The sequence below is a fragment of the Scyliorhinus canicula genome, chromosome 12 (assembly GCF_902713615.1).
Source record: "Scyliorhinus canicula chromosome 12, sScyCan1.1, whole genome shotgun sequence".
NCBI lineage: Eukaryota > Metazoa > Chordata > Chondrichthyes > Carcharhiniformes > Scyliorhinidae > Scyliorhinus > Scyliorhinus canicula.
Genome location: NC_052157.1, coordinates 149,536,203 through 149,548,823, shown reverse-complemented (window position 1 = coordinate 149,548,823; position 12,621 = coordinate 149,536,203). Strand labels below are relative to the sequence as shown.

Here is a 12,621-nt window from a genome sequence, read left to right as displayed (position 1 = left end):
TTTGAGCATTCTGAAGTTGTCAAAGGTACTGTGTAAGTCTTGACTTTCGATCTGTCCTTATTCCAATTTAGTCTGCTAACTTTCAGCTCGAATAACAGAAGTTAGAGTGTTCTAATGCTAATGGTTGCAACTAGTAAAACCTAGGGATTGATTTACAGAAATTGGTGTGTTTTCCTTGACTATTTCCCTTCCTCAGCTATGTCGTCACAGAGCTAATGCAAAGTGACCTTCACAAGATCATCGTGTCTCCACAACCATTGAGTTCAGACCATGTCAAGGTTTTCCTCTACCAGATTTTGAGAGGTGGGTAAATGGTCACTGTCATCTGAAATATATGCCAGCATTTATCCTCAATGTGACAGTTTAATTTTACCAATGTGGTAACCCCTGTAAAACTATATCAATTGTGGATCAGGGATAACATTCATACCCGAGTCTCAGATTGTGGGTTAAAGCCCTGTTCCAAGACTTGACTGCATAATCTAAGTTTATGTTCAAGTACAGAACTGAGGGAGTGCTATACTGTCAATCTATTACACAAGATGTTCAACTTGGGGATCCATCTGTTCTTGGGTGAGTGCAAAATATCTCATGGTATTTTTCGAACCAGAGGTATTCCGCCTGTGTCATGGCCACTAATTATCTGTTTAAAAAAAATAATCTGGTCATTATTTAATTGCTGTTTGTGGGACCTTGGATGCAAATTGGCTGCTATGTTACCCCACAATACATGTGACCACATTTCAAAAATACTTAATTGAATGTTATGTTTTCGGACATCTTGAGATCATGAAAGGGAATATATAAATGGTTGGTCTTTCTATATAGAATTTTCAGTGCTAGAATTAGGACAGTCACTAATAGCACAGATCAATCCGGTTCACCATAGGCAGCATATGCCTATGCCTACAATATATTTACTGAATGCTGGATATTAGTTGGTTTTTGAAGGGCTATTGAATGGCGCGTTATTGCTGCTTCTTGTGCATGTAACTTTAACAAAAGCCAGGGATGGCTTTCGCTTGTCTGGATGGTGATGGGAAGGAGGATTGGAAGACATGGAGCGGAAATAGCGAGTGAAGAGAAGGAATTATAAAAATCTCTGCTTTCTCCCTTTCTTTTTTCGACAAATCAGTCTATTCCGAAATTGCAGTCAAGGCCATCTCATGACTTGCAGATAGTTCTGTATATTTTCAGTTTCAATCTTGTATGTAGGAATAATTTGTATAAATATATCTGCAGTGTTGAAATTGTTCATTTTTCACCCTCTAAATTCTTATACTTTTTGCAGAGATCACACTGAAATTGCTTGATAATCTTTTTTTACCCAAAAGTTTGAGTAGGGTGATCATTGCTCGGCACAACATCGAGGGCCGAAGGGCCTGTTCTGTGCTGTACTGTTCTAAATTCTAAATTCTAAAGTATTTTTTTCTTTACAAAAAATTGCAATGATAGCTCTGTTATGGAGAAGAAAAAGATGCTAAATAAGAAGGAAAGGAAAAATTAAAGACTGAGCTAAACAGTCTCTCGGTTACTGCACGAGTCACCTCCCATGTAATTGTGACAACGGTATAATTTTGTTTTCCTTCTCAATCAGTCTGCAGGTCTTGACACATTTCACCACACCATCCTCCTCCCTTCTCTGTCATCCATCTGGGTGGCATTGCGCTAACTTGGTTCCATTCTTATCTAATTGTAGCGAGGCAATCACACGCAATGGCTTCTATTGCATACATAAACCGTTACCTCTGGTGCCCCTGAGGATCTATCCTTGACTTTCTCCTACTTCTCATCTATATGCTGCCTCTTGCTGACACCCCTCAAAGGCACAACATTAGTTTTAATTTGTACACTGATGATATCCAAGCTTTCCCTCACCAACTCCAGCGAAGATGGCCTGGATTCTCTATCCTCGGTATTGCTCAAACCTTTACCCCCACTGCTATTTATTCGGGACTTCCTTTTTTGGGAAATGGTCCACATTCACCTCTTCTATTGTAGGGTGAAAATCGCCCCACCTTTGCAAACCCTGCTTTATGGGTCATGAACTGAGACCAAGCTCTATCTCTTACTTTCTTAGACCCCAGAGGTTTATGTTTCATTACAAACCAATGGCACATATCATCCAACACAGAACAGGCACAAACTAAGTCATATTCTCTTGTCGACATATTTTAACCCAAGCCTCACACTAAAGATAGAAGATCAACAGTTGAGAACACTTCCTTTTCATAATATCAAAAATAAAGATTTTCTTCTGGTACAGATCAATTAAAGCAATGATTAGTTTATTTAAACACGATGTGTCATCCTAAATTGAAACTATTGAACTCAATGCCATTAATTTCAAAGCAGAATAATCCTTGAATTCTGATTTACCGGCACTATCAAAGTAATAACTTAATCATGTGTTGTTTCTCACAAACAATGGCCTTCCTGTTCTGCAATTACTTTGATTGTTTATTGTCCAACAGAAATTCAAACTGACCGCTTAGAAGTGGCCGACTTAAAAGTTTATAAACATTAGTCCATTTTATACAAAATCCCCAGGAATACAATACTATTATCAAAATCTTGCAACTGATGCACCTTTTGCACAACTAGATTTGTGCAATTCTCCAGGTGCAGTGTTACTTGAGTGCAACGTGTCTGTACGTTTCTTCAGGTGCAGCCGAGCCGGAGGTGTTACCTGAGTACAGCTTCCACAAAGTTGAATACTTGTCATTTCATTTCATGTTACCTAGAACTTTGTCTGTTTTGATGTTTCTTTAGTCTGGTGTTTTAACTTGGCCTTGAGTCCTGTTCCACCTAAGAGTGCAAATGTTTTATTTTTACTTCCAACATAAATATGGTGGAGAAAGATCATTTTGGACAGCTTGGGATATCCATACTACAGTATCTTGCAGCTTTCTGTTCACAACGTGGATTGTTTTCATCTCAAGAACACCACCATGCCATATGTTGTCCGACTTGGATTGACAAATCTTTTCAAATCAGGTCTTTATTTGTGTTTTACTGATTTGAACCCATGTCTTTAAGTACCCTGTGTAGTTTGAAGTAAATTTGTACATCTGCCTTTCCAAGCCATTCGTTATCTAAAGGTGGCACAGTGGTTAGCACTGCTGCCTCTCAGCTCCAGGGACCTGGGTTCAATTCCAGCTTCGGGTGACTGTCTGTGTGGATTTTGCATTTCCTTCTCGTGTTTGCCTGGGTTTCCGCTGGGTGCTCCAGTTTCCTCCCACAGTCGAGAGATGTGCAAGTTAGGTAGATTGGCCTTGATAAATTCCCCCTTAATGTCCAAAAAGTTAGGTGGGAATACTGGGTTATGGGTACAGGGTGGAGGCGTGGGTTTAAGTAGGATGCTCTTTCCAAGGACCAGTGCAGACACGATGGGCCGAATGGCCTCCTTCTGCTCTATGAATTCTATCTTCAAATACTTAAAACTCTTTTCAAGGTGAAATCAAGATTTTTTAACATTATCTATCAAGCAGATTACCCTTCGACTCACTGAAGAGCATCGAGGTCTTGAATCTGTCTGTTTCAACATCCAACTAAAAAGTAAAACTGCAGGTTATATTAGGATAAGCTTTATGGTACTATATCATAGGGAGGAATCCATCGGAGCTTATTAAAGTCTCTCATGCAACTCTTGCCGATTGTGCGCTCCCTATCTCTTGTGTGCAGTGATCCCATCCTACACAAGTACGGCAGTCTTCGCTCTGATATACATCAGTAGATGAAAGTGGCTACAACAAGGTGCACCCAGGAGGTTGAAGTGGACCTCAATTCACATGGTTTAACTGCCCAGTTACTCTCAATGAATGCAAACCGACAAAAATTGTAAATATAACCTTCCTACAACCGGATAAATAATTTGGATAATCAAACTATCTTGTTGAAAAGATCATGGAAAATTAATGGCAGCTAACTTTCTCGCGATTTCTTTCTTTCCCATTGTTATGGTCACGAGGGGTAGTTGATTCCATTAATTTGCCACTCTAGGTCTGGCTGTAAGTATTTAATTGTGAATTTAGTGAGGATGTACTTTGCCAATGCTACACGATTCCACTACTTACGCTTTCGTATTATATTGAATTAATCAGACAGATTTTCTCAGTTTAAATCAAAGATCTAGATAAGTTTATTGACTCGTACATCACACTTTCCTTATGTGCCACACACACACACACACACACACACACACCAGAACAGATGGTACAATATGCAGTCTGTGAAAAAGAAATATAGAGTTGTCCTGTAGCTGATCTCGATACAGTGATTCCACATTGCCCTTTTTGTTCAGCTGTCTTCCTGGGTGTAGCAGTACAGAGCAGATTTCCACATTTTATCCCCATAAAATCTATGTTTGCAGAAACCACATGATAGTTTCTCTTCAATATCAGTGCATAATACTTGTGCACAATACTTCCTCGTGAGACCTGGCTCTTGCAGTCTTTCGGTATATCCTTATGATCTCTGTTCTGACTGAGTAAAAACAATTTTTCAAAAGCCTTCCTGGCTGTATATTCTAGAGGAATTTGATTGCCATGCCTACTGTAGTCATTGTATTGTAGAACAGGTAATTACATATATTAATGTCTCATCTCAAACTTCTGAAGAGTAATAGTGTAAAAGTCAACAGGAAATGGGGTTTTTAAAGCTACACCTGGTGGGATGGGAGAGTTGAGAGTTTGTTCCTTTGCATCCCTCTCAGAGGTGCAATGCAAGTTGTACATAGTATTTGGCTGGCTGGCAGACGTTGCACTGTTTTTATGGGATCACAACAAAGTCCAGCCTGCAAAAAAGGCATTAGGAATTGTAACTTTTTCTTTAAAAAAAAATATAACACACCCTTGTAACACTTCCCAACAGTGACATTAAGTGGGGTTAGTGGGTTACAAGGATGGGGTGGAGGTGTGGGCTTAAGTAGGGAGCTCTGAGTTCTTTCTAAGGGCCGGTGCAGACTCGATGGGCCAAACGGCCTCCTTCTGCACTGCAAATTCTATGATTCAATTACAATCCCAGACCAGACCATAACAATTGCTAGATTACTGGACAGAAACCCTAATATTTCATTTAAGTTATAAGACTGAGAGGAACAGATACTCTGCTCCAGGAGTGATTCAATGCGCAGATAGGGAATTATCATGTAATTTATGGTACAGAAGGAGGCCATCGGGTAACATGTGCGCGGGAGTAGTTTTGTTTCACGAGTTCCAGTGCTGCTCATCTTTTAGTCTTTTTTTTTATTACTTCTCTCCCATGTTCTCTAGTATACACGTTGGTACGTGCAGAAGTAGGCACCAAGCTTGATGATTTTACTGAACAACTATTGTTGTTCTTCTGTCCTCTTCTGTATTTATGCATGAAGAGACAGTTATTGGTGTATGAAAACAAACTTTATTATTAACAGTCTTAAAAATAACTTTCAAATCATAAAGAAAATGGCTTATAATTACCAGTTTAAACTATGCTGAACAATGAAATTAAACACCTAATTCATAACTGCTATCTTTTATCTCCACTCAAGAAAAACCCATCTCGGGTCAAAATCCACTTTTAAATACAGTTGGTAGACCCAGGAATACTTGTTGGAAAAGAGATGTCTTGGATAAACTGTTTTGAGAGAGCAATCCTTCAGGAACCAGCTTGTAAATTCTTGCATGTGTCAAACTACTGTTCAACGTGCTAGCCTTTTCAGAAACTGCTGTTATGTTCGCAGGCAAAATCTTTACAACTAAACTGCTTTGAGAGAAACTGCTAGTTTGTTCAGAGTAAAACTGAACTCCACAACTCAACACCTGACAGCTTCATTCTCTGGCTCCTCCCATTAATTACATCATCTTGCTAAAGCTAAACATAATAATAATCGCTTATTGTCACAAGTAGGCTTCAATGAAGTTACTGTGAAAAGCCCATCATCGCTACATTCCGACGCCTGTTCGAGGAGGCCGGTACAGGAATTGAACCCGCGCTGCTGACATTTTTCTGCATTACAAGTCAGCTGATTAGCCTACTGTGCTAAACCAGCCCCTGGTTTACTAAAACGAAAGAGAAAATGCTGGAAATCTCAGCAAGTCTGGCAGCATCTGTAGGGAGAGAAAAGAGCTAACGTTTCGAGTCCGATTTGACAAAGAGTCATTGGACTCGTAACGTTAGCTCTTTCTCTCCCTTCAGATGCTGCCAGACTTGCTGAGATTTTCCAGCATTTTCTCTTTCGTTTCAGATTCCAGCATCCGCAGTGATTTGCTTTAACCCTGGTTTACTAATGTCACTAATTATCTATATCCCAGGGAACCAGCTTTCATACAAATACCCCTGACTGGGTGATCGCTTTGCTGAGCATCTTTGGTCTATGTGCATTCAGGACCCTGACCTTCCTGTTCCCTGCCACTTTCACAAAAGACCCTACTCCCATGCCCACATGTCTGTTCTTGGCCTGCTGCAATGTTCCAGTGAAGCGCAACACAAACTGGAGGAACAACATCTCATCTTCCAGTTAGGCACGCTACAGCCTTCCGGCCTGAACACGAATTCAACAACTTCAGATGATCAGCTCTACCCCACCTTGACCCATTTGTTTTCATTTCATTTTAACTGTCTTTTACCATTTCTTTCTTTCTTAATATATATTTAATTCCCCCCCCCCCCCCCAATCTTATCCACCTTTCTCCTTCACCTTTCTCCTCTTTGCTTCCCCTTCCCCTCCCCCCACATCTACAGTTCATCCTCTGATTTAACTTTCCCTGCTGTTTGACCTTTCACATTTTTTGTCCTCTCTGGGGACTGCCATTAACATTCTTTCCCCTTGGTTTCTGTGGCCATTAGCACCCGGTTACCCTGGGTTTCTGTGGCGATGACTCATCTTTCATTGTCTCTCCCTAATATTTCCCACTTTCTCTGTCAGCTTTGACAGAGTAAGAAGTCTTACAACACCAGGTTAAAGTCCAACAGGTTTGTTTCAAACACGAGCTTTCGGAGCACGGCTCCTTCTTCACCGAGTCATCGGACTCGAAACGTTAGCTCTTTTCTTTCCCTACAGATGCTGCCATTGCCAGACTTGCTGAGATTTTCCAGCATTTTCTCTTTCGTTTCAGGTTCCAGCATCCGCAGTAATTTGATTGATATAAACAAAATTCCATTAGCCCTCTTTCAGGTAAACAATATACGTGGTTGGGACGAATGATAATTTCATTTTTTAAGATGCTTTAATTGCACCTCCATAACCAAAGTGTCTGCTGGTCTTGCAAACCAGGATTTAGTAAAAAAAAGTCATACACGCATGATGCTCGATCAATGACTCCAGAAGCGAGATTGGATGACAATTGAAGGCTTTATTGGACTAGATGTTTCCCACAGCAGCGCAGGTACAGAATGCATCAGCTGGGGAGACACAGACTCTTATACTCCATCTTACTGGGCGGAACCAGCAGGCAGGCTTCACCAATGATCTTGCTGTCTCAGGTACCTCCCACACCAATGGTCTTACAGCCTCAACCTGGGTACCATAATACCCCTGATACCGACTACCACATTCACCCCCTGTTTAAAAACAAAGTCCGGCGGGGGTGGTGGTCTTGCGTTATACAGTGGTAGAGGTTGAGATTATGGTGGTACCCATCGGTGGTACAGTGTTTTTGCCTTGTTACATGTCACAACTATTTACAGTATTTATTTACATGTACAGATCAAAATTAAGCAATTAGTCGATCGGGGGCCCTGGTCGTCTTCTGTGAACGTCGCAGTTTCGGCGGTGATGCAGGCGCCGGCTCGGGCATCCGTGACTCCGGGAGCATGACTTTGGTTTCTTCGGTAGCTTCATCACCCCTAGATGGGACCAGTGGGAGAACTGATTCACCTGGGAAGGGGTCGGCCGTGGGGTGCGCTGGTGGGAGGGAGGGTGAGGGGAAGGGGGGGGGGGGGGGGGAATCCAGCGGGCACCAGGTCCCGCAGGGAGACCTATCCTGTCGGCCGTTGAGGTACGCCATGTAGGCGTTACTGAGGGTTAGCGTGAAGGAGGTGGACCCCTTCGACCAATAGGTCCGACTTGTGCTCCCGCACGTGCTTGCGGAGCAGGATGGGTCCAGGGGCTGCCAGCCAGGTTGGGAGTGAGGTCCAGGAGGAGGACTTCCTTGGGAAGACAAGGAAACGTTCATGAGGTGTTTCATTTGTCGTGGTACACAGCAGTGATCGGATGGAGTGGAGTGCATCGGGGAGGACCTCCTGCCAGCGGGTGACTGGGAGATTTCTGGACCGCAGGGCCAGTAGGGACGGTCTTCCAGACGGTTCCGTTCTCCCTCTCTACCTGCCCGTATCCCCGGGGGTTATAACTGGTCGTTCTGTTCGAGGCAATGCCCATGCTGAGCAGGAATTGACGCAGTTCGCCGCTCGGGAAGGAGGACCCCCGATCGCTCTGTATGCAGGCGGGGAAACCGAACAGTGTAAAGATACTGTGGAGGGCTTTTATGACGGTGGCTGCGGTCATGTCGGGGCAGGGGATGGCGAATGGGAGCCGGGAGTACTCGTCAATCATATTCAGGAAATACGTGTTGCGGTCGGTGGATGGGAGGGGCCCTTTGAAGTCCATACTGAGGCGTTCAAAGGGACGGGAAGCCTTTACCAAGTGCGCTTTCTCTGGCATGTAGAAGTTCAGCTTGCACTCCGCGCAGATTTGGCAGTTCCTGGTGGCGGTCCTGACCTCATCGATGGAGTAGGGCAGGTTGCGGGTCTTGATGAAATGGAAGAATCGAGTGACCCCCGGGTGGCAGAGGCCCTCATGGAGGACCCGGATTCGGTCCACTTGTGCGTTGGCACGTGCCGTGGGATAGGGCATCAGGAGGCTCGTTTAGCTTCCCGGTACGATACAAGATCTCATAGTTGTAGGTGGAGAGCTTGATCCTCCACCGTAAGATCTTATCGTTCTTTATCTTGCCCCGCTGTGCATTATCAAACATGAAAGCAACCGACCGTTGGTCAGTGAGGAGCGTGAATCGCCTGCCGGCCAGGTAATGCCTCCAGTGCCTCACAGCTTCTACTATGGCCTGGGTCTCCTTTTCAATGGAGGAATGACAGATTTCTGAAGCATGGAGGATGCGTGCGAAGAAAGCCACGGGACTGCCCGCTTGGTTGAGGCTGGCCGCCAGAGCTACGTCGAGCGCGTCGCTCTCAACTTGGAATGGAAGGGATTCGTTGATTGCGTGCATCGTGGCCTTTGCGATGTCCGCTTTTATGCGGCTGAAGGCCTGGCGGGCCTCTGCCGACAGGGAAAAAACTGTGGATTGGATTAGTGGGCGGGCCTTGTCCGCATAATTGGGGACCCACTAGGTGTAATATGAAAAAAATCCCAGGCAGCGTTTCAGGGCCTTGGAGCAATGGGGGGAGGGGAAACTCCACGAGGGGGCACATGCGTTCAGGATCTGGGCCTATACTCTTATCATGCACTACGTAGCCGAGGATGGCTAGATGGTCGGTGCTGAACACGCATTTGTCCTTGTTGTGGTGAGATTAAGGATTTTTGCGGTATGGAGGAGTTTTTGACGGTTGGTGTCGTGGTCCTGCTGGTCGTGGCCGCAGATGGTGACATTGTCGAGGTACGGAAACGTGGCCCGCAAACCGTACCGGTCAACCATTCGGTAAAGCTCCCGTTGGAAGACCGAAACTCCATTTGCAGCACCGAAGAGAACCCTCAGGAAGTGGTAGAGCTGCCCATCTGCTTTGAATGCAGTGTATTTGCGGTCGCCCGGGCGGATGGGGAGCTGGTGGTAGGCGGATTTGAGGTCCACTGTGGAAAAGACCTTGTATTGTGCAATCTGATTGACCAAATCAGATATGCGGGGTAGAGGGTACGTGTCGAGCTGCATATACCTGTTGATGGTCTGACTATAATCTATAACCATCCTGTGCTTCTCCCCGGTCTTTACAACCACTACTTGAGTTCTGCAGGGGCTGTTGCTAGTGTCGATAATAGCTTATTTCAGTAGCCGCTGGACTTCCGACCTAATGAAGGTCCGGTCCTGAGCACTGTACCGTCTGTTCCTGGTGGAGACGGGTTTGCAATCCGGGGTGAGGTTCGCAAAAAGGGAAGGTGGGTCGACCTTGAGGGTCGCGAGGCTGCAGACAGTGATGGGGGGGTTATAGGGCCCCCGAATTTAAAGGTTAAGCTCTGGAGGTTGTATTAGAAGTCTAACCCGAGGAACGTGGCAGCGCAGAGGTGAGGAAGGACATAGTCGGAAATTTTTTAATTCCCTTCCCTGGACCGTTAAGTTAGCTACGCAGAACACCTTGATCTCTACAGAGTGAGACCCGGAGGCCAGGGAGATTCTTTGGTTAACTGGATGTATGGGAAGAGAACAGCGCCTTACTGTGTTGGGGTGTATGAAGCTCTCTGTGCTCCCGGAGTCGATCAGGCAGGATGTTTTGCGCCCGTTGATGAGCACGGTCGTCGTCGCAGTCGAGAGCGTTCGGGGCCGAGACTGGTCCAGGGTCACCGAGGCAAGTAGTGGTAAAAGTTGAAGATTTTCCTCGGGCGGTGTGTGGTCATCTAAATCGGGGTCCTGAGACTCCAGCCAAGATGGCGGCGCCCACAGGTCGCACATGGCTGGGGGTGTGCAAGATGGCGGCGCCCACGCGTCGCACGTGGTCCCTGGGGAACGAGATGGCGGCGCCCAGGGCCCGCATGTGGCTTGGCAAAACAAAGATGGCGGCGCCCGCTGCCCGCACGTGGCCCATGGAGAGAGTTGTGGTGGCGGCCCCGGTTCATCCCCGGAGACAGCAGCGACCGCCCGGGCCTGGCATACCGCCACAAAATGGCCCTTTTTGCCGCACCCTTTGCAGGTGGAGGAGTGGGCCGGGCAGCACTTTCTCATCAATATCTGGTTTTAAAATAATGACACCCGGCACCTCCCTCTGCTTCAGCTTCCATTTATGAAGTCTGTGCTAACTTATTGGATCTGGGTTGGCATGTTAAGCTGCAACAAAGGAAGGTCTGTACATTATATCCTTAGGGTCTTCAATGAGGTTTTGGATAACCAAACAGGCAGGATCATCCATCTGCAATGCTGGTTTGGCCTCTTCTGAGGGATGTGTTTGGTCATAGACCAGGTTACCACACTCCAGGAAAAATGCTATGGTCTATCTCCAGCAGCTGCTCTCTCATAGAATAGAATCATAGAATTTACAGTGCAGAAAGAGGCTTGTCGGCTCATCGAACCGGCCCTTGGAAAGAGCACCCTACTTAAAGCCACGCCTCCACCCTATCCCATAACCTCTCCAACCTTTTGGACACTAAGGGGCAATTTAGCATGTCCAATCCACCTAACCTGCACATCTTTGGACTGTGGGAGAAAACCCACGCAGAAACGGGGAGAAAGTACAAACTCCACACAGTCGCCCCGAGACCGCAATTGAACCCAGGACCTTGGAGCTGTGAAACAGCAGTGCTAACCACTGAGCGGCCTTGCTGCCGACTGACTTTGTTCGGCTTTACTAAAACTGTGTAGGACGATGTCACCGTTTGATCCTGCCAGGTCATTTCCAAGGAGCAGATTAACTCCGTCCACAGATAAATTAAGGATGACTCTCATGGTCATTGACCCTGAAATAAGGCCACACTCCAAGTAAACCCTGTGTAAAGGTATGAGCAGTATCCTCCCTTGATAGCCTTTACCTGCACTTTGACCTGTACTGTACTCACCAGGGGATAGTCATGCCTCTCCCAACAGTAGAGCTTGCTGACCCTGGTATCCCTCAACGTGACTGCTGGCTTTGTTGCCTCAATCTGGAAAAATGGGCACATCTTTCCTTTTGACACACAATCCTTGTAACTCTCAGGGACTTTGCTAAATTCACCTGTAACCATGGGGGCGTGCTTACAAGGACTTGCTGCTAGTGGCCAGAGCCACAGCCTGGTCAGCTATGTTCTCCATCTGACATTCAGTACCTTTGTGCCCCAATAAATCGCTGGGGTTTACCTGTAGCTTCCAACAGTCAACACAAAGATGTCTGGCCTTGTGGCATTTGAAACTCGTGACCTTCAGAGTCTCGCTCCTTTTTTTCAGCCCCATCCTTTCTGGTCTGAGGTGGGGGGGAGGGAGTCCTGTGTTTCAGGCTGTCCCTTCTCTCCCATGAATGTTTAGTTTCCTATCACTCTTCCATCTAGTATCCTTTCCAAGTTGCTGGGGGTGACAGAGGAAGAGATTTCTTTGAGACTAGGGCTCTGGACAACCTCCTAGATCATCAGCCAGAATTGCTACCTGCCTGACCTTTGCCACCTTCTGTTCCTCTACGTGCACTTTTATAGGTAGAAGGAATGTTTGAACTCTTCAAAAGGCACTATTTTATTTGAAGGTTTTAATATGTGGCCTCAACCTTCAGCAGCCATATCCACCAATCAAACACAAACTGCTTAAGCTGTTCACATTTGATGTACGTCTGATCCTGTCATTTTCAAAGCGTGTGGACTTTTTGAAGGTGCATCTCTGGCAACAACTTATATGCACTTCAAATAGTCTTTGCCACATCATAGTTTGCTGAATTCTCATCAGGCAATAGGGAGTAAACTGCACGCCTTGCCTGCTGGCTTACTTTGCAGGAGCAGGGCCTAGCTTTCTGCTGGTTACCTCA

The 12,621-nt window shown here is 45.6% G+C and overlaps 1 protein-coding gene across 6 annotated transcripts in view; it reads left to right on the top strand.

Annotated features, from left to right (window-relative positions):
- nlk2 (nemo-like kinase, type 2) overlaps positions 1 to 12,621 on the top strand; it is a 182,715-nt gene that overhangs the window by 124,071 nt on the left and 46,023 nt on the right. For all 6 annotated transcript variants that reach the window (XR_005462637.1, XM_038814483.1, XM_038814481.1 and 3 more), the window contains one exon: positions 197 to 303. Coding sequence is in view for 5 of the 6 variants with exons in the window: in XM_038814483.1 (XP_038670411.1) it covers positions 197 to 303 (107 nt within the window). In the remaining variant the exon portion in view is untranslated. The remainder of the gene's footprint in view (positions 1 to 196; positions 304 to 12,621) is intronic.